The 22,136-nt window shown below is 48.9% G+C and overlaps 1 protein-coding gene across 1 annotated transcript in view; it reads left to right on the top strand.

Moving 5' to 3' along the window:
- Nucleotides 1-13,045: 13,045 nt before the first annotated feature.
- Nucleotides 13,046-22,136, top strand: part of NUAK1 (NUAK family kinase 1) — a 74,599-nt gene continuing 65,508 nt past the window's right edge. Inside the window, exon 1 of the mRNA XM_043441629.1 lies at nt 13,046-14,113. Within this exon, the coding sequence (XP_043297564.1) occupies nt 13,871-14,113 (243 nt within the window). The 5' untranslated portion in view covers nt 13,046-13,870. The remainder of the gene's footprint in view (nt 14,114-22,136) is intronic.

Below are 22,136 nucleotides of genomic sequence, written 5' to 3'. Positions count from 1 at the left end.
GCTGCCGTCTATGGGGTCGCACAGAGTCGGACACGACTGAAGTGACTTAGCAGCAGCAGCAGCATACTCTAATCTGGAGACCGATAGCTCCATACATTCCATTTCTTTAGAAAAAGGATATCGAGACCCTGCAATGAACCACATAGAAAGTATTTCACAAAAAAAAAAAAAAAAAAGAAAGTATTTCACAAGTGACTTTCACAAACATGCCCCCTCTTTTTTCATTTTGACAAAGTCCCTGTGAAGGAATATTATCTCCCATTTTATAGGTCACAAGTTTAGTGGCAGACCTGGTCCTCTAACTCCATCTTCTACTCTTTCCATCACATCACTTCTCCCTGGATTCCTCAAGTTCTTTGAGTCACTGTCCTAGGAGCTGGTCAATGTATTTTTCTCTGCCAGGCAATGTATATTTCAGGCTTTGCTGATCATCTGGTCTCTGTTGAAAGTACTCAGTTCTGTTCTTATAGCTCAGAAGCAGCCATAGATGTACATGAATAAATGGGCATGGCTGTGCTCCAAGAAATCTTTATGTATAGCTTTGAAATTTGAATTTCATATAATTTGCAGATATCATAAACGTTGTTCTTATTTGATTTTTCCAACCACGTAATAATGTGAAAATCAGTCTCAGCTTGTGGGGGGCACAAAAAAGGTGGTGCGGGCCCCTGCTCTATCTTACGTGTAAAACTGGGGAGCGTGCATACCTCTCTCTTAGATTTTATGGATTAAATTAGATCAGACAGGGAATACACTTTCACAGAGGACATCATCACTCTTCTGTCCCACTATCAGAGCATGGGCTTTCCTGGGCTTCCGTTCCCTGGTGGCTCAGACTGCCTGCAATGCAGGAGACCTGGGTTCGATCCCTGGGTTGGGAAGATCCCTGGAGGGGGGCATGGCAACCCACTCCAGTATTCTTGCCTGGAGAATCCCCATGGATAGAGCAGCCTGGTGGGCTACAGTCCATGGGGTCGCAAAGAGCCGGACACGACTGAGTGACTGAGCACAGAGAGTGAAGGGCTGGCCACTTGCAGGCCTGGTAGTCTGTAAATTCCTGCCAAATTCTTGAGAAAGAGCTTTGACTTCCTGCCTTTTCCTGGGCCTGAGGACATCCACGCCTCCTGGATCGCCCCGGAATCTCTCCTTTCTGCTTCTATTTTAGCCAAGTTTTTTTTTTTGTTTGTTTGTTTTTTTCCCTCTCAGTCCTGGTCATTAGTTAGTTTGTGCCTTGGTCGCCCTGAAGTGAACTAGATTTCTTCCGCCTGTTTCATAGAGATTTTCGTGGGCAGAGACTTGACCACTTGGTGGTGCTATGGGAAAATGTTTCTACTCATAATGCCACCTGGAAGTTCCTCCCAGAGAACTTCAGGTTTCAGGGTAGGGACACCAGAACTGGCATTTCTTGGGGGGAGGCAGGGGAAGAGGTGTGGTTCATACCTGGGCATGTGTTTTTCTGCTTTTGGCCACATTCTGTTAATTTGGGTATTCAGGGCTCCGGATTCTGAGGTTTCAGGAATCCGAAGTCAGATACATGCATTGGAGGGACCAGGGGAAGACATTGGTTCCCAGATCCTTGCCCCACCCCCACTTCTGTCTTGCTTAGGGAGGGAGTCAGTCTTTCCCCTCCCCAAACAAAACATGCAGTTCTCTTTGGAGCCATTCAAATGGCCCTTATCTTTCAGCGAGCTGACTTTTTGTGACTTTTATAGAACTGCTGTTTGCGAGATGTGATGTTGCTTGGATACTAGCTGCGGTGGGGCCAAAATACCTGAGTTTGAGCCCCTGGCTCCCCATTTATGAGCTGTGAGAACTTAGATAAGACACTCGGTCTCTTAACACATCAAGTGAAATGAGCGAAAAATCAAAATCTCTAATCTCAAGTAAAATATCATTATGAGAATGAAAAGAAGCCAGTTTGTGAAGGCGTTTGGTAGACTCTCAAGCAAGCCCATGGGAGATATTAGAAACTTCCTGAGGGCAGAGGACTCTATTAGCTGACTCTTGATCCCCAGTCCTGCCGCAAGGACTGCCTCTTATAGGCGCTCAGGGAACATTTGTTGCGTGAACGAACGAAACATGGGGATGCAGAGGTTGGGAAGGGAAGGGGAGGCTGGCAATGTGCTTGGTAAACTAAGGGTTTCAAAAGATGAGGCTGCAGAGGGAGCCGGAGCAGCAGATCCTGGAGAGGAAGCTGGGGCACGTGCTGCAGGTGCCGGGAAGGCGGCTACCACATCCCTCACCAGCTGGCTGCCTGGGCAGCCTGGCTCCAGTTGGGCCCAGTTGCCAGGCCACAGGCCATTTAAGGCCCAGGGGACCGCTCTCGAGCAGGTGGGCCAGGAACTTCTGCCGTCACAGGCAGGCTGGTGCCACGCCTGGAATGCCCTTCTTCTCCAGCCCGCGTTCGGTGCCTCAGTCCCTGGTGACCGTAAACATAACGGACGCAGACCCTGACACTGAGCTGCCCTGGGTCTTGGCAGAGCAGGGCTGAGGGACCCGTATCCCAGGGTTAGAGATACAAATAAAAACAAGACAGGTAAATACAGGCAATGATGTAGGCTATCTAGATCCCAAGGCTGTTTTTCCCTGACTTAGGTTTTCTTTCGTTTGTTTGTTTGGGACAAAATTACCCGGGAAATTGTAATTGCTTTACAAGGTTGTTATAGCTGATGGAATAAACTGAATAAATTTATTAATTAAACAGTCAGCAGTTCCCTTTATGTCAATGCTTATCACATATAGGTACCATGCTAAACACTTCGTAGACATCATCTTATTTACTCCTATAGCATAAGTATTAACCCCATAGAATCACATTGTACAATACTATAAAGTATTACTATGATATCCATTTTACAGATGAGGGAACTGAGGTTTAATCTTTACCTATTTACTGGGTTCATAGAGGCAGCAGATGAAAGAGCTGGAACTCAAATTATTTATCCATCCATTCATTCATTTCACAAAGAATTATTGAGCATTTATTATATACCAGGTCCTGGGGATTCATGAGCAAGTAATATAGATAAAAATCTCTGCTTTGACCAGACAAACACAACGAATAAGTGAATTGTATAATATTATATGCTTCCCAGGTGGCACTAGTGTTAAAGGACTCACTTGCCAGTGCAGGAGAGGTAAGGGATGTGGGTTCGATCCCTGGGTGGGGAAGATCCCCTGGAGAGGGCACAGCAATCCACCCAGCATTCTTGCCTGGAGAATCCCCATGGACAGAGGAGCCTGGTGGGCTACAGTTCATAGGGTTGCAAAGAGTCAGACATGACTGAAGGGACTTAGCAGGCATGCATAATATTACACATTGGTAAATGCAATAGTGAAGAATAAAGGGGGTAAGGAGCACCACTGGTGGAGTCGGGGAAGAGAGGGTGGGCTGTAGTTTTAAGCAAGACGATCAGGAAAGACCCCACTGGCGAGGTGACATCTGAGCAAAGAGTTGAGCTGGATTGCTGAATTGTGTGGAAGTGGGTCAGAGATAGAATTTTAATACCTTTGAACTTTGCCCATTGGGCAACTTGAAAAATTGGAGTTCAAGGAAGGTTTCTATGGATTCACCTTTTTCTTAAGTTCATTCTTTTTTCTGGGGCTATGCATTTCCAGAGTAAGAAATAAGAAGGTAAACTAGAGAGAAAGTAACGGTAGTCAAATTCATCCATCATCTTTCCAATGTTTGTAGGGCACCCATTATAAGTCTGATTTATACTTCTATTAGAATGAAGATAAGATCTAGCTCTGTACTGTTGGATACAATAGCCATTAGCTAGATGTTGCTATTGAGTGCTTGAAGTGTGGCTATGTGACTGGGAAACTAAATTTTTTAATTTCATGCAATTAATTAAAATTCAAAGCAGAAAACCTTGGAACAATGGAAAATATTTTTCTGTTAAACACAACTTAATTGTTTTGCTAGGATTACATTTCAGTTTAACCATTGGAAATGTAGCTCTGAATTGAGATTTACAGTAAGAGTAAATTACGCAAGGGATTTTTGACATCTTAGCACACAGAGAAGCATGTCAAATATCTCATCAATGAGTTTTTTAATATTACAGTCAAGATTACATCTTGATTGCACATTAAAATCACATTTTGAACAGACTAGGTTAAATAAAATATAGGATTAAGATTAATTTCTCAGTTTTTAAACTCCTTTTTAATGTGGCTGTTAGAAAAGTTTAAATGCTATACAGGGACTTCCCTGGTGGTCCAGCGTCTAAGACTCTGTGGTCCCATGGCAGGGGGCCCGGGTTTGATTCCTGGTCAGGGAACTAGATCCCACACGCTGCAACTAAGACCTGGAGCAGTCAAGTAAGTAAAGAAAAATAAATACTAAAAAAAGAAAAAAGGATGAATTAGAAAAAGTAAATGCTACATGTGGCTCATACTATATACTATATTTCTATTGGATGGTGCTGTTCTAGACCTGAATGCCCTGGAGCTTTCAGGAAACTGAGCAGATCTGGGCACACAGTTGAGTGATTATACTACCGTGATGTAAGTGCTATAACAGACCCAGGACCTGAGTGCTCTGGGGACAGGGCCTTCTGTTCTGGCCAGCGCAGGATCAGAGGCAGAGGGACATCTCAGGCTCAGTGTCTGAGGTGAGCTGGAGTTTGTCACCTGGAGGGCAGGAAAGGGGGTGTTCTAGGCACTGGGTTCAGCATGTATAAAGGTGGAGAGATATAAAACAGAGTGAGGTACCCCAGAAACAACGGGCACTCAGTGGGAGGAGGTGGTGTGGATACGAATCAGGAGAGGGCTTCTAGGGTCACAACATCAGGGCAAGGGAAGCGGGCATTACTCAGCCAAAGAAAAAGGCATGGCTGGGTACCTGTGAGCCAGTAACCATAACAGATGCTTTCTTCTAGAGCAGCTCATTGGCGGAGTCCGCACAAATGTGTTGAGTACCTACTGTGTGCTAGGCATCGTTCTACATGCTGAATATACAGAGGGAACAAGACAAAGTTCCTGCTCTCAAGGACATGCAGATAGTAATATCCAGGACAAGGAGGAAAGAGAAGAAACCAAGGTCAGAGAGGCTGAGTGACTTGGGTAAAATCACAGAGCTGTTGATAGGCAGGGCCAGGATTCTGACCTGGGTCTTTCTGATGCTAACGCCGATATTAGTATTACCCTGTCCAGATGCCCTGTATGTGAGGCTAAGGAATTTGGACTTTGTCCTGAAAGCCACAGGAGATGGCAGAGGAGGGAGATACAGGGTCAGATAGACATGTGCTTTAGGAGCGACATATGGTGACCACGTGGAGGAAGGATGGCAGACAGGAGATCAACTAAAGAACCAAAGTCCTTGCTTTGTAGTTCTTGTAGGTGCCTCTCCTTAGCCATCATCACAGATACCTCCCTAGATCCCTTCCCTCCCTCCTCAAGCCTACATTCAGTACAGTGGTTACAAAGAGACTTTCCAAACCCAAGTCTGCTGATGTCACTGCTCTAATCAGAATTGACCAATGGCTTCCTGCCTGACTCAGAATAAAACCCTCCCACCACTCCACAAAGCCCCATAGGATTGGTTCCTTTGGTTAACTCTCTGACTTCAGCTCCTACTCCTCTCTTCCTATTTCACTCCACTCACAGTGGAATATTCTACTCTACTCACTGTTTCATCAACAGGCCAAGGATATTCCTGCCTTGTGGCATTTGCATTTTCTAGACCCTATCCCCCGAGAAGGTCCTTCCCTGGATATCCATATTGTTCTAGAGACCCACATGGTCTATTCTCTCGCTTCCCTGGAGCCTCTGCTCAAATGGCACCTTATCAGAAAGTCTTTTTCTTACCATCCTCATCATTCTGTACCTCTTTACCGGGTTTTATTCTTCCTGCTAACCCCTACAGTTATAGGACATATAATACATTTATTTGTCTATCTGTAAACTGATAGACTGAGCACCAAAGAATTGACGCTATCAAACTGTGGTGTTGGAGAAGACTCTTGAGAGTCCCTTGGACAGCAAGGAAATCACACCAGTCAATCCTATAGGAAATCAACCCTGAATATTCTTTGGAAGGACTGATGCTGAAGCGCCAATTCTTTGGCCACCTGATGCGAAGAGCAGACTCATGGGAAAAGACCCTGATGCTGGGAAAAACTGAAGGCAAGAGGAGAAGTGGATGACAGAGGATGAGATGGTTGGATGGCATCATTGACTCAGTGGACATGAGTTTGAGGGAACTCAGGGTGATAGTGATGGACAGAGAAGCCTGGCGTGCTGCAGTTTGTGGGGTTGCAAACGGCGGGACATGACTTAGTGACTGAACAGCAGCAACAAAACTGAATGAAGGCAGGGACTTAGCTTTTGTGCACTTCTGTATCTGCAGTGCCGAGAGTCACGACGAGCCCATGGTAAGCACGTAACCAATGTGACTGAGTGCATTCACCCATACAGGGAGTGTATGAGGAATACACTTATAAAGTGTAAGAAAGGAAAACTCTTTATTTTTATTTATTAATTATTTTTGCAGGGCTGCCTCTAGTATCTTTTTCTAAAAAAAGACTTATTTATGTATTTATGGCAGCACTGGGCCTTCACTGCTGCGTGAGGGCTGTCTCCAGTTGCAGCAAACAGGGGCCTTTGACTGCAGTGGCTTCTCTAGTTTCAGAGCATGGACTCCAAGACGCGGGGTCTTCAATAGCTGCAGTGGGCTCAGTAGTTGGGGTGCATTGGCTCAGTCACTCTTCATTGTGTGGGATCATCCTGGACCAGGGATCAAACCTGCATCCCCTCTGTTGACAGGGGGATTCTTAATCCCTAGACCACCAGGGAAGCCCTATCTCTAATATCTTGACTTTTATTTTTCCACTTTTTCTTTTATAGTGGAGTATTGCAGAGTAACAAAGTTGTGATAGTTTCGGGTGGACAGCAAAGAGGCTCAGCCATACATATATCTGTATCCATCACCCCCTGGTGGCTCAGCTGGTAAAGAATCCATGGAAGACATGGGTTCGATCCCTGGGCTGGGAAGATCCCCTGGAGAAGGGAAAGGCTACCCACTCCAGTATTCTGGCCTGGAGAATTCCATGGACTGTATAGTCCATGGGGTGACAAAGAGTTGGACACGACTGAGCAACTTTCACTTCACCCTCCTCCCCAAATCCCAGACCAACCACATAATATCGTAAAGAGTTCTTTGTAGATCTACTACACAGTAGATCCTTATTTGTTATCCTTTTAAATATAGCAGTGTGTACATGTCAATCCCTAACTCCCTAACTATCCCCTCCTCCCCATCAAGAACTCGTTATATCTTTCGAACCTGCCCAGAAATCTCCATTCAACTTCCTTGAAACCCAAAGGCTCTTCCATTGTAGCCAATGAGAGTTATTCCCACGCGACCCCAGTGCCTCTCTGCCTGTGACACGTGTGCTCTCTCGACTTTCTGGCGGCCACTCTTTCCAGGGTGGTATGGTATTGTTTGCTCCTGCTGGAGTCCTGTCAGCGCTTTCTCTGTTGACGGGGAATTTATCACATTTCAGTTTCTTTTCTCAGTGACAGAACCTTCCGATGAATCCCTGCTGTTGTGTTCCCACAGGAAGCTGCTATCTTATTTTTCAGTATAAAGTTGAGGACAGAGAAATCAAGGCTAATGGAGCTGCTGCCAATCGTCCACTTGCCCAATTCACTTTACACGTGCACGAAGCAGGGAGGAAAAGAAGGAACATGCTGGGGATGTCAAACTGAAATCTCCAAAAGGGGTCGAGAATTGTCAGCCCTGAGGAGCATCCCGCCTGATGATAGGATTCCACAGAGAGGCCAAGGTACCTGGCCAAAGGACCGGGGTATGGGCACGACAGGGGTCAGGAGCCCTGTCTCTTGTCCTGTGGGTTGTCCCATTCTCCGGGGATGACCCAAAGTGATGCTGTTCCCAACAGGACTCTTCTGGCCCCTCAATCAGCAAGTAGATGAGAAGAATGGAAAGTAGGATCTCAATCTGGGTTATTTCAGTTAAATGCTTGTAATAGCCACTAATTCTATTGATAATTCTTTTTCCTGGTGTCACGTCAGCCCCCTGAAATGGTTGTCCACTATATCCTTGTATACACAAAATTCCAGTGGGAAGGTGGCCAAAGATAGGAACAGCCAACATTTATTGGGTGCTATCTCGTGCCGTCTCACGTTGCTCTTGCTTTTATTTTCTGCGTTAACGCAGTCGATCCTCAACAAACACCCTCTCTGCTAGGTATTATTTGTGTCCCCATTTTAAAGATGGGGAAATTGAGAAACAAAGAAGTTGCCCAAGACCACACAGTTTGAAAATGGCAGAGCCAGGACTTGAACTCAGCCAATTCTGATTCTGAAGCCTGTGTGCTTAACCACCATTCTTACTGTTTCTCTAGCCACTTAGCTGCGGAAGGAACATAGCATTCTATTTTGATGTACAAGGAAATTTTAGTTTTTAAGCATATCTTAGACTTTTAAATAACCTGGGATCTCCCAAGAAGTTTGGTGGCTGGAGGTCAGTTGAAAGCTGTAAATGGTATTTATTACCCACAGACTGGGTGAGTAAGATGTTCAGCTTCCTGAAGATGAGACCAGGCCTGTCCTGTCACAGCGCACTCTCAGCCCCAGATGTCTGGTATGTAGCGGGAAAAACAAGAAATACTGTTGAATGACTAAATTTGTTTCTTATTAAATCATTTTATGACTACTGAAAAGTATTCTTGTTTGGATCTTGGATACATTTAATACAGGGAAAATAAGAGGAAAAACCTTCCAGTTCCAAATAATAAGTTTTCTTCTTAAATAAGCAAGGGGACAGAGAACACAGAAGTGGCATTTTGGGTTCCAACTATTGAGATTGTTGTTATAATCTCCCATTGTGCTTTTTATATGTAAATATGGTGGTGTAGTGGTAAACAATCTGCTGGCAGGAGATGAAGGAGAGGAGGGTTCCATTCCTGGGTTGGAAGATCCCCTGGAGGGGAAAATGGCAACCTACTCCAGTACTCTTGCCGGGAAAATCCCTTGGACAGAGCAACCTGGTGAGCTATGGTCCATAGGGTCACAAAGAGTTGGACCCGACTGAGTGACTGAACACACACAGAGTATAAATTGTATATATTTGTTAGGATAGTACTAGCTGCTGTAACAAAGAAACTCTGTAATCTCAGGGGCTTAACACAGTAGCAGCTTACTTCTCACTCATGTACCAGCCGAATGTCCTGGCCAGAGGTTGGCTTTATTCCTAAGGTGATGCAGGGACACAGGCTTCTTTTATTTGGTGACCTCACCATTGTCTGGGGCTTTGGAGCCCTCTGCTTCCAGCTAGGCCAAGAGGGGAATGCACATCCATTTTTCTTTTCTTTTTTTTTTCACATCCATTTTTCAACACTCTGCTCTAGAAGTAATGCATATCACTTCTGTTCATATTCCGTTAGAGATAACCAGTCATAGGGCCACACCGGGATGCAAGAGAGGTGGGGACATACATTCCCAGCAGAGCAGCTGTCTGTGAGCTCACCTGCTTGAGAAGCATGAATATTTGGTGGGCAATTAGAAATCTGGGCTTCCCAGGTGACTCAGTGGTAAAAAATCCACCTGCCAATGCAGGAGATACAGGTTCAATCCCTGGTCCGGGAAGATCCCCTGGGAAGGGAATGCTGGCAACCCATTGCAGTATTCTTGCCTGGGAGATCCCAAGAACAGAGAAGCCTGGTGAGGTCACAAAGAGCTGGACATGACTTTGCAACTGAACAACTAGAAATCTGTCACTGTGAAGAATAAACACTTTCCTGGGTTGCTTTTTATTGTAAGGTGTCTACCAAACAACATATTTAAGTTAGAAATATTACAACCTTTGGTAACTTTGCAAAACCTCATCTAGAAAAATGTAAGACTTAAGTTAACCAAAGCATACACATTTATGGATATGAGCTTGGATGTCAGGCAGCTTGGAACAGGGATCAGAGGAAAGCCTGATCACAGACAACTTAACCTTTTTCAGACTCAGTGTGATCAGCTAAGTAGGGATCATTAATACCCACCTTGCAGTTTCATGATGATTAGAGGTAATACATATAAGTGAAAGTGAAAGTCGCTCAGTTGTATCCAACTCTTTGCAACTCCATGGACTATACAGTCCATGGAATTCTCCAGGCCAGAATACTGGAGTGGGTAGCCTTTCCCTTCTCCAGGGGATCTTCCCAACCGAGGGATCAAACCCAGGTCTCCCACATTGCAGGTGGATTTTTTACCAGCTGAGCCACAAGGGAAGCCCCCAATACATATAAAGGTCCTGGCAGACGGTAGACAGCGGATAAACCATAACTGGCTTTACGAGGTCTTCTAAACAGCTATTTCTTAATAGAGCAAATATTACTTTCTTTTTGCCTTGACAATGGAAAGTGTAATAAAGAACAAATAGTGGGCCTTACGAAAATATAAGTTGTAGGACTTATATTATGCTTCCAACTGCTAATGTGACAACATTGGTCCCATATCCATAATGAAGCCAGAAATCAGAGTCTAATCAGGCAGTATGATTAACCTGCTTATAATTGCCTGAATTCTAGTAAGAGTCATAAGGTGAAAAATGAGTATAATATTAATAGCCATGATTTACTGAGTATATTTCTTAATCCTCACACCAACCCGAGACACACTGTTACCACCGCCAATACCACCTATGTTATTACCATCACCATTTTGCAGATGAGAGAACAGAAGGGTAGAGAGGGAAAGCAATTGTCCAAAACACTCAATTATGAGTGGTGGAACAGGGATTTGAACCCAGGCAGTCTGACTCTAGAACTCAAGCTCTTAACCAAGGCGCCTGGGAGCTTGTTGGAGGAAATGCGTTATCTATGTGAAAACACTTGAGCACAATGCACGATAACATTGTGTTAAAGTGTGGTTCAAATTATAAATGCTATAGGAATTCAGTCTGGAGAGGAACTCCCTGTTCTTGGGCATGACTTTGTGCCAGACATTGTACTGTTTCCATCCTTCCCAATTAAGGAGAGGTAGAACTGCATATGTGGAAGAAGACACGCTTGGGAACTGGACAGGTAGGGTTTAATTCCTGGCGTGGCTATTTACAACCTGTGTAATCTCAGGCCAATTTCTGAACCTTTCTGAGATGGTTTCCTCAACTGAAAACAGGGTTTACTGTCATAAAATAGGATCAGCACAAGTAGGTGCTATTTATTCGATACTGACTAAGTCCTAGGCACTGGGGAGGATCACCATCAGCCAGAATAAGTTAGGTTATGCTGCTGTAACAAACAACCACTAAATCTCCCTGGTTTAGCACATGTTTAATATTTGCTCACACTGCTTTTACAATGCAGGTTACTCGGGCCAGTTCTGCCATCGTTACAGAGGCCCAGGCTGGATATGGGAGGCTCTATCTCTGTACTTCATGGTTGTTGTGATCGCCAACATTGAATTTTCAGGATTGTTAAGACATGGGCATTTACCCATTGGTCCTTCAAAGTTTCCACCTAAAAGCAATGCACATCACCGCTCTCATTCCATTGGTCTAAGTAACGTGGCCACATTCAATTTCAAGAGATGGGGTAGCGGATTCCTACCATGTCCATGGGCTTTCCTGGTGGCTCAGACAGTAAAGAATCTGCCTGCAATGTGGGAGACCTCGGTTCGACCCCTGGGTTGGGAAGACACCCTGGAGGAGGGCTGGCAACCCACTCCAGTATTCTTGCCTGGAGAATCCCATGCCCAGAGGGTCACAGAGTTGGATACCTCTGAGTGACTAAGCACAGCACTCGTCCCTGGGAAGGGAAAGACCTAGGCTTAGCAGTTTTAATTACCGCTACAGACATGATCCGTTTACCTGTAAAACAGATCCGCTAATCTACACTTCAAGAAGAAACTTAAACTCGGAGAGGTTAAGTCATTTGACAAATGTCACACAGCCTAGCCACTGGGAAGCCAGGCTCAACCGGCATCTTATTTATACTGACTTTCTAATCTACATATGCAAAGTATACAGATTTTGTATAAAAGCAGAATAGTTCCCGGAGGCAGGCAGGGAGACCCTGCAAGTGTGGAGGACACATTTCGGTGACTGTGGTGTTACAGGCTATTACTCTGGCAGCGGGGAGGGGGCTTGCAGGGAGGACGTGCTGTTGCTGGATCCAGGGTAAGGTGATAAGGTATAGACAAGCCTGAAGACAGCAGGAATGCAGAAGGGATGAACCTGAGAGCTGCGGAGGAAGGGCGACTCCGGCTCACCGGTGAAAAAATGAACCACCGCGCCATCTGTAGAACGCTCCAGACATTCCTCACCGCTCACTCTTCCCATCCCAGTCTGGTATACCGCACTATTAAAAAAACTCCCGAAGCCCTCTTTCTCCTGCCTTCTTCCTTATTTTCCCTTGCTGCTTCTTAGAAGGTGGCAGCCTTGCCACAGTCGTAGCCCTTCCTGCCTGCCCCCCGCTTGTGGGGGTGGGGTGCTGGGTACCACCTCCAGGATCTGGCCATTTCAGTTAAAGGAGAAATAAAAACGCCCAACGGGCCAAGAGGCCTGCCTGCCTGTCGCCTCTGGCTCAGCCGGTCTCAGGCCCTGCTCCATCCGAGTTCCCTGGTTTGCCCATCTCCAAACACAGCTTTGGCGGGCAGGGTGCGCGCCCAGCTGTATCCAGGCATCTCTAGCGACCCAACTCTCCTCCTCTCCCAGGCGGGAGTCCTGGACAGTGTCGGAGGGCCGCAGTGCGGCGACCGGCCGCAGGTTCAGCCTCGGAGCTTCGCCTTTTTCCGGCGAGGGCGAGGGCGCGGGGCCGAGGTCAACGCGCTCCTCTTGGGGTTTTCAGGGGCGCGCAGCTGCCCCGGCCCAGGCCCGGGGGAGCCGCCCTACGCCAGCCGGGATGGGGGTCTGCGAGGCCGGGGTGCGCCCCGCAGCGGGGGAGGGGGAGCCGTGACTCACCGCCTGTAACCCGACACCCGCGCGCCTCCCCTCCCCCAGCCTCTCCCCGTCTCCGGCCAGGCGGCCGCCGCGGCACCTAAAAGAAAATGAAGGGGCGCCCGAGCCCGCGGCGCCCCCGGCCGGATCGCCAGCGGGCCCCGGGGGCCCCCGGCTCCGAGCGCTCTCGTCTGCCCGGCCCCGGGGCTCGGCGAGCCGCCGCCATCGCCGCAGCCAGGGCGCGAGCCGGAAGGGAGGCCGAGAGGCCGGAGCCGGAGTCCGAGGAGGCGGCGGCGGCGGGCCCGCGGTAGCGGCGGAGGCGGCGGCGGCGGCGGCGGCGGCGGCGGCGGGCGCCCGGGCTGGGAACCCCCCCGTCTCTTGCCCAGCCGCGCGAGGACAAAGCCCCCTGGCCGCCGGCGCGGCCTAGCCGGCGCTGCACAAAGGGCGAGTCGCGACACGCTTCCATCCCCCTCCCAGTTCGGGGTGGCCCCGGGCCCGGGAGGCGGGCGGGAGGTGGGGGGAAGCCCGGGCCGCACCGCCCCTCGCCCCCTCCCCGGAGGCCGGCCCGCGCGCCGCGCCCGCCCCCGCGCCCGCCCAGTCTGCGCGTCCTCCCGGGGAGGGGTCTGGGGGCGCGGCGCCGCACATAACACTCCCCCTCCTGCGCTCCGAGCCACCCCTCTCCCCTCCCTCCTGCGAGCACCGCCGCCTCCCCTGCCACCGCCGCCACCTCGCCCGACGCGCCGCAGCTCGCCGCGGCCGGTGGGCGGTGCGCGGATCGTGCGCGCCGGGGGCGCCAGATGTGCCGTCCCCGCCGCCGCCAGTGACCTAGCCGCAGCCCCGGCGGGAGCCGGCCGCCTTCCCGATGCTGCGGGGGCGACCGTGAGCGCGCCCCGCTTTCTCTCGGCGGGGACCCCGACACCGCGAGCGCCCTGCCCGGTCCTGCCCTCTCCGGCCCGGCTTGCCCCGCGTTCGGACATGGAGGGGGCCGCTGCGCCCGCGGCCGGCCCGGACTTGGGGCCGGGGGCCCCGGGCTCTCCGCCGGAGGCGGGGGCGATCGCGGCCCCCTCGGCGGCGGCCCCGGAACCCAGGAAGCCGCACGGTGTGAAGCGGCATCACCACAAACACAACTTGAAGCACCGCTACGAGCTGCAGGAGACCCTGGGGAAAGGCACCTACGGCAAAGTCAAGCGGGCCACCGAGAGGTTTTCGGGCCGAGTGGTGAGTTGGGGGGCTACCCGGGGGGCTCGGTCTAGACGCGGCTGGGGAAGCAGCGTGCACGCGGCGGGGTTTGGGGGCGCAGAGGGGGGTCTCTGGCCCGAGAGGGGGCTTCTCCGGAGCCCCCAGATTCCTCATTCTCCCCCGCCCCAGCCCCCCGTGGCTCAGGCGTGTCTTTCTCTCGAAACACTTGTTACATCCTGTCTGCGCATATTTTGGGGGTTTTGATCCCAGCAGCAAAGTAGTGTTTATGATTTGCAAACACTTTGCACCATCGGGACCGTTGGGGTCTCCCTCGCGGGCACGCATTCATGCCCTGGAATGCCTTATTGCTGTAACTCCACACAGAGCCACATCCGCAGCTCGGAGCTGGTTCGCCTGGCCCCGTATCCTATAGATGAATGAGATCCCCCCCTCCCCTGCATCCTCCCAGTCCCCGTCGCCGCGGTGCTGAGGTCGCTGCAAGGGAGGACGGACTCCTGCCTGTTTTTAAGAGAAAAGGTTAGGGGAATAGAAGTGAAGGTTCAACCCTCATGCCTGAGGGTTGTGACAGTTTGCTGCTGGCTTCTGGGAGGACTGAAACGCCTAGGGCATTTTGGATAGCCACACTGAGTTGCAGATTCAATTGCCTTTCAGGCCCCGGCTGCAAGACTGCTGTATTGTGTAAGGGGTCTGACCCAGCATCCCCACTCTTTGTGACAGCTGTAACCCTGCCAGGGTCCTAAGGCCATTACTCAGCCCCAAGTAACATCTTGAGTGCTTTGGAGTCTTTGCATTGTCCCAACCTTGGCTTGTTGTCATTTTCCTTTCTGCAGAACAGGCCCTTGCAATCCACGCTGCTTGTGGCTAGAGGGTTGGGTTCAAAGTGACTGACTATTGCAGAAAGATTTTGTGTGGTGTGTGGCAGAAAATTAACATGGTTCTTTGATTTTCAGCGTATCAGATGGATTTTAATCGATTTAGGGCCAAAGTCAGGAAGTAATTATGGAACTCCTTGTGTACACTTTTGGGGGGTGTTTGGGGGCCCAGGGTTGCTTATAAACTTAAATGATCACAGGGGAAAAGCAAAATGGGCTGCTGAATAAAGTAAGTGGTGGGTTGATGTCAGTATTTTTCTTTTGCATCTGTGCGGTGACAGTTCTGTGGACAAAATATGGCACCAATCAGAAAGTTCAGCCAGCCCAGTTCTCAGATATTGGTTTATCTGGATAATTCCTTCATTCTAGGCTTCACTCTTTGGGTTGATACAGCTCTATCCTAGATCCTAAAAATTAAAGTCCATTATAGATTAACTGGAAATTTGAGAGATTGTACATAGTATTTTAAAGTTGTCTCCTATCAGCAAAATCTATAGCAAGTAGTCGAGAAGGCAGGTGCCATTTCTGTAGATTGAAAATTTTCAAGAGGAGATGCAAAAATGTCCTTTGAGGAGCACACGCCAAGGTTCTGTGGAAGAGGAGGCTGAGAAACGTGCGCTTCATTCATGCTTTTTGTCTGAGGTGATATTCCCCAGGCTGGATGTTGAATAAGCAAAAACTAAGCCTAGCTCCTTGCTCATGTTGTCTTAATAGCTGTTGAAGAATCACGCTGGGAAGTTCGAAAGCGGAGTAATGAAAACCAGACGCGGTTGGAGCTGCAGGTTGAGGATGTGAGCTTGTGAGGGGCTGAGTGGTAAGGGTGTGTCTGGGATCTGTGAGGGGGCACTGACTCTGGAACGCTGAGTAGCTTGCCGCCAACTGCCAGAGTGAAAGCTTGTCTGACGGCAGACATCTTTCTGAGCTTCACTGGGGCCTCAGGTATTCCCTCTGATAGCTGTCTGATCCACGGACTAGGATAGAGCGAAAGGGATTGATTGCATCAGTAGGCGCGAGCCTGCCTTTCTCTTGTGGTGGTTGTCTCTCCCTTTCTTTGCAGAAACTCTGAACATTCCTTCGGGATTTAATCGAATGGCCACTAGGGGGCGCCCAGAGAACGGAGGAGGCTCATTTCACCGCAGCAAGCTGTTGAGTCCCGCTGTGTTGTCCAGTTTCCCATTGTGCTGCTCATTACAGCCCCATCTCTTGTTTTACTCAAAGATTATGCAAAGATTCTAAATCTGGTAGCAGATCCACATCCAGAAACTGGCAGTCCCCAGACTGCTTTCTACCTGATAGATAAGCTTCGGATGTTAGCAAAATCATCTAAGTAGATGCATTAAGCAGATGAGAAAACTGAGATTGGGTGAAGGGAAGGCTTCCTTGACTTCAAGTCTGTCCCCCCACCCCCAACCCCGGTCCCCCCCTCGTGGAGCACGCTGCTCACAGATGGTGTCAGAACTTAAGTGAGAAACAGAAATTGTCAGGTGGAAAATTCCCTATGCCTGACTGGACAGAAAATAAAACAAACATTAAAAAAAAATTGGTCAGCAAGTTGTTCTTGCCTGTACAGTGCTTGGTGACTCAGAATCTGTCAAGAGCAGCAAGAAATTTTCATCTGAAGTGTGACTTTGGAGTTTTCTTCTGGTTCCAAGGATACACTGAATATCCACTTGCTTTTGAGGTGCAGTTCCGGAGAATTCAGAGCACGTTGTTTCAATTCTGCCTTTTAGGTCTTTGGGTAGTATTGCGAAGTGATGCTTTATTTTTGTTTGTACCCACGCCTTTCCGAGAACTTTCCAGGAGGCGCCGTGCCTTTCAGCTGCTTTGCCAACACGAGTGGCCCAAGTAGAGTGCTGGGTGTTAGGCTGCCTGAGATGCTATGAAATCAGCACCCTTGAGACAGAGGATTGTTTAAGAATCTTGTGGCTTTTAATTGCATGTCTGGAAGGGCCTTCTGAGTCAAACAGCACACCATGGAGCATCAGCATTCAGGGAAAGGCAGTTCCGAAGAGAGAGGTTGCAGAACCAGGAGCTTGGAGTCAGCAGGTCCAGCCCTCTACGTGGTCTAGGCATTCTCCAGGAATCCTTTTCATCCCAAGTGTAGTCTTGCTGCTACTGTCTGAGAATGTCTAGGAGAAAGGACTCAAAGTGGCTTCTTCCAGAGTTCATAAGCTGCACAAGTGAGGCCCTCTGGCAGAAGGACTAAGAGCCCTGGCTTATATTTCAAATCCTGACCGATTCCTGACTAGCTTTGTGACTTTGGGCAAGCTATATAACTTTCAGAAGCCTCCACTTCCTCATCTGTAAAATGGGCTAATATAATACCACCATATGAACTAGTTGTGAGAATTGAATAAAATAACCTATGTGAAAGTGAAAGTCACTCAGTCGTGTCTGACTCTTTGTGACCTCATGGACTGTACAGTCCATGGAATTCTCCAGGCTGGAATACTGGAGTGGGTAGCTGTTCCCTTCTCCAGGGGATCTTCCCATCCCAGGGATCAAACCCAGGTCTCCCGCATTGCAGGTGGATTCTTTACCAGTTGAGCCACCAGAGAAGCCCTTAGAAAGCCTCAAAAAGTGAAATTAGCAAATTCAGTTTCTTTTTTTAGCAGATTTTTACCCCCTCATTTCACTTGGACTTTCATTTAGGTTTTAAGACCATCAGAGAGGCATGATGCGTTGGCCAATTAAATCACTCAGAGAGAGGTAGGAGAAATAATCAACTTTTCAGGTTAATTAGGGAAGTGCACCCATAGGAAGCCAAGACCATAAGCCAGATTCTGATAGGATCTGAACACATTTCTAAGGCCTTGAATTTGGGCTTTGTTTATTGCACAACTTTCGTTTTGATACAGTTTCGGGCAGGGCTGCAGAGCAAGCCCCTGTGTTATAACATGGCATTTTCTTTGAGCCAAGCTCCCTGGACCCTCAGGCTGCACTGAGCATTGCCAAAAAATCCAACAGCAAAAATAAACAACGTTTTGGGGAGAGGTGTTATGCGATCAGCTCACCGTCAGCTAAGTTCACCTCTCTCTCTGTTCCAGGTTATCTCTTGTGAGTAGTGTGAGGTGTGGTGTGAGCAGGAAGCAGGTCTCTGGGAGGGTCTGGCATGGGAATGGCAGGGCTGGTGGGTCAGTTGTGCCCCCAAATTGCTATGATGCCCTAGGATGGGTGATGGAGCATCCTCACCCAGCAAAGGAGCTGACTTGACTAAAAGTGGGTGTTTTATGCATTGGCCCCAAGTTATTCATAGCTCGGTGCTGGAAAACTCCAGCTCAGGGATGCAAATTAGTAAGCTGGCCTGCTGAACCAGGGGTGTATGACTGTCATATGCAGGGTGGCTGGGGTACCATATTGCAGCTAAGGCCCAAACCTAGTTTTAAAGTATAAGGGACCTCGACAGATGTGTAGTCCAAACTTTGCATCCATCCTTGAGGTGAGAAAAATAAGGCACAGAATTGTCAAGTGACTTCTCTGAGGTTGCACAGCTGGTAACTGAGTAGGCTGAGTCTAAAAAACCTGATTCTTCGTTCGGTATTTCTCCATCACTCATTTAATAAATCTTTACTAGAACAAGACATGATCCTTAGTCTTAACGAGTTTATAATCTAGTAGCAATGATGAAATGTACTTACAAATATTGAACTAATTCTGCTCAGTTCAACAAAGATTTATTACCATCTGCCATATGCTTCTCACCATGTTAAATTCTGGGGCATACACATGGATAAGACCCAAGGAACTTATAGTCTGGTGGAAGAGACAAGAGTGAGCAGTTGCTAGGCTGTGGGTACCTCTTCTGTACAGGAATTGATTACTTCTGGAGATTTTCAAGTTGAAACATAGCTCATTGAAGATCAGTTCATTAACTTGAGTGCCATGCTAGGTAGGAACACCCCCTCCCTCAAATGCCACAACTGCTCTTATTGCTACCAGCCGATATTTTTGAGAGTTTGGGGTATGTCAGGCTGTGCCAAGTGCTTTACAGACATTTTCTCATGTCTGATTGTCACCATGACCCTAAGAGGCATGCACTCACCTTAGACCCATTTAACAGATGGGGAAAACAATACTTGGGGAGTTTAAGTAACTTGCCCAGGGTTAAGTAGCAAGGAAGCATCAAACAAGTCTGTTTTGAGACCCACTGCTGCTGGAAACATGGAGAACCTTTTATCTTTGTTGCATGGTGGGTGACCTCCGGATTTGGATGTGGTGTTCTGCTCACGTTCCAGAGAACTAGTCATGGGGAGATGCTTCTACTGGGAGGTTTCTCATTGTTCAGGAAAGGGATTGAGAGAGGGCCGTGGAATACGGTAGGATTAGGGAGGGAAAGGGCTGTTAAAGATGACCCTTGAATTGTATTTCCAAAGACCAAAATATGGAAGCTTTCAGGCAGAGGGCAGATTCCGGGGTGAGCAGGCCAGATCTCTTGGAATGCAGGCTTTATGCTGGGATGCAGTAGGAGGCAAGGCAGGTAAGATAGGAATAGGGGGGATAGTAATAACATTTAATAACAATACATAATAGCAGCTAATTCTTCTTGAGTCCTTATAACGTGCCAGGTCCATTTAACTAATTTAATTCTCATAACAATCCTGTAATCGTCTCATCTTCCAGATGAAGAGGCTGAATCACAGAGAGATTTGCTAGCCTGCTGAGGTCACACGCTGCAGCCGAGCCGGGGTCTGGACTCAGGCAGTGTGAATGCGAAGACCGTGGCCAGCTCCCTTCCCCTAGGTGGGCTGAACTGGGCTCTGATCACAGCGGGGCTCCGAGCCCAGGGGTCTGCAGTGCTGGCTTGGAGCAGGGATCCAACCTGGAGGTTTTTGCAGGAGTTGAGCTATGAGAAGATAAAGATCAGAATGGTGTCGGGGTGAGGGGGGGAGATGTCTGCTTGTTGGGCCACGAGTCTGTCTTAATGAAGCAGGTCCAGGAGCGCTTCTCCTGGGCACACACTGAGTTCTTTGTGCCTTCAGCAGCCTCGGGTTCTGGAATCCCTCGGGGCCCTCCGGAGCTCAGCTGGTTCACTTTCCTGTGACAGAAGTGCTCCCTCACCGCCCCAGGACGTCTGATCTCACTTCCTCCCAGGAAGCTGCAGTAGATAAGGATTGAGACAAGGTGTCTTGTCTGCTGACATGCCCCATCCAACCAACTTGGACCTGCTGTCCACACCTAGCAGAGTGCCAGGCACATAGGAGTGCCAGGCAAAAGGCTCATGGGATGGCACAGAAGGGAATACAATATCGAGTAACTATTTCAGGAGGTATGGGAGCTGTAGATCATTACCCCTGACCTCAAGGAGCTTTCTGATTTGTGGGCTTGGAAAGACAATGGCTGGAAATGAATGGCGGGTAACAGCAGCGTCTGCAAAGTCAGGCAGACCCTTCCCTGCTTGAATTCCCATTCGGTCTTGTGCTCGTGGAGAGGAGAGAGCCGTGCTGGCTGTGGCTTCCTGTCCTCAGTGGCTCCGGAGTCAGACAGCCTAAGTCTCATTTGTCTTTCCCACATGAAAGTCCTGGAGCATCTGTAAGTTATGATTTGCGAAGTATCTGCTTTAAAGCAGAATGCATTTATCATCCCGCCGGCCCAGACGACGCTGTGCAGTGCAGGAATGAGAAGATCCCAGGCCCAGGGCCCAGGAGGGGCCGGGCCAGATGACCCACCCATGAGTAGAGTCTGGCTGTATTGATAAAATTCTCTGGAAGTGGTCCAGAAGCAGCCAGATGTTGACTTCACAGTGAGGCTCTTCGGTAAACTTTTAACTGCATGTTCAACCCGGGGCTGGGCTAAAGATTCCCTATCATGAAGACACAGCCGCCACTGGGGTCAGCCCATCTTTTCCTTTCCCTCTGGCAAGGTATATTTCCTGAGGGCTTCCTAAAGTGCCCAGGACAGTGGGAAGTTTCAGAATAGAACATGAGAAGTCCTGCCATGGAGGTACTGAGGACTTGGTTGGGGCGTGTTATGAACACATCTGGAATAACTGAGCACAGCACAGGGGGGCTTGTATGAATGAGGAGGAAGAAATGCCTGTAGAATCAGACAGACTTGGGTGCCTATTCTCCCATGCAGCTCAGCACCTGGATGATCCTGGGCAAAGTCCCATATTTCCTCTGAGCTTCTGTTTTCTCTTCTAGAAAATGCGGCTGCCAACATCCAACCAAGTGGGATTGCCGTGAGAAGTAGGACTGGGAGCCTTCCGATGCAGAGCTTGTGCATATTAGGCTCTTGGAAATCAGAGCTAGTGAGAAGTGCAAGCAAGGAGCACCTTCGTGGCCTTCTTATTCCTGGTCGTGGCTGTCCCTGCTTTAAACCCTCGCCTGGGTGGCTGAGGACTTAAGCTCTGAATCTGCCACATCCTTCAAGTCCTGCCTGGCTGTCCAATTCCTGCTTCCATATCCTCCTGTCTTGGCCCTATGTCGGTTTCCTCCAGAGCTCATGGGTTTGATGATTTGTCTGTACACACCCTCCCCTTCCACCCCCATTAGGAAGGAAGCAGGGTCACTGTCTTACCACTGCATCCTGGCCTGTAGCCAGGCAATATGGTAGATGCTCAGTATGAATGAATGAATGAATGAATGAATGAACAAACAGCTGCATGAAGAGTGCACCCGCAGTCCCGAGAAGGGAGGGGTCTGTGGAGGTGGGAGGCATCAGGGAAGGCCCCTTGGGCCCCCATCGTCCCCCTTTTCCGGGTCACCCCTCTCCTTACCACCCTTTGGACAGCTGTGGGGGGTCAGCCCAGCACGGCCAGGTGCCTGTCCATCACAGCTCTGCGCTGAGGCTGCAGGGAGGAGGAAGGGAGCCGATTCCCACCCTTGGCGGCTGCTTCCCGCAGTTCTTTGTAACTCTCTGGCCTCCCTGGTCACTCCCACACTTCCGGGAGCCGCCAGCAACCGTCCCCCCTCACTGCATCCCCCACCCTGTCTGAGAATCCCCGGTGATCAGCTCTGCAAGTAGGCAAGCTTGAGATGCAAAATGCATTTGCAAGATTTTCAAAACATTTTCTCCCTGGGTTGTAAATCAAGTACTTAAAGAATTGTAAACCAGCTGGAGTGCAGAGTTAATGTATGTCTGGAAAAAAAACACCATCGTGATTTGCCTTTAAAACTCGAGAAAAGAATTCCACTTGGTTTACTTTCATTAGAGGTATTGAGAGGCAGCCC

This window comes from Cervus canadensis, chromosome 21 (genome assembly GCF_019320065.1).
Source record: "Cervus canadensis isolate Bull #8, Minnesota chromosome 21, ASM1932006v1, whole genome shotgun sequence".
Lineage (NCBI taxonomy): Eukaryota > Metazoa > Chordata > Mammalia > Artiodactyla > Cervidae > Cervus > Cervus canadensis.
Note: the sequence above shows the minus strand (reverse complement) of the source record. Positions and strands in the feature narration are given on the sequence as shown.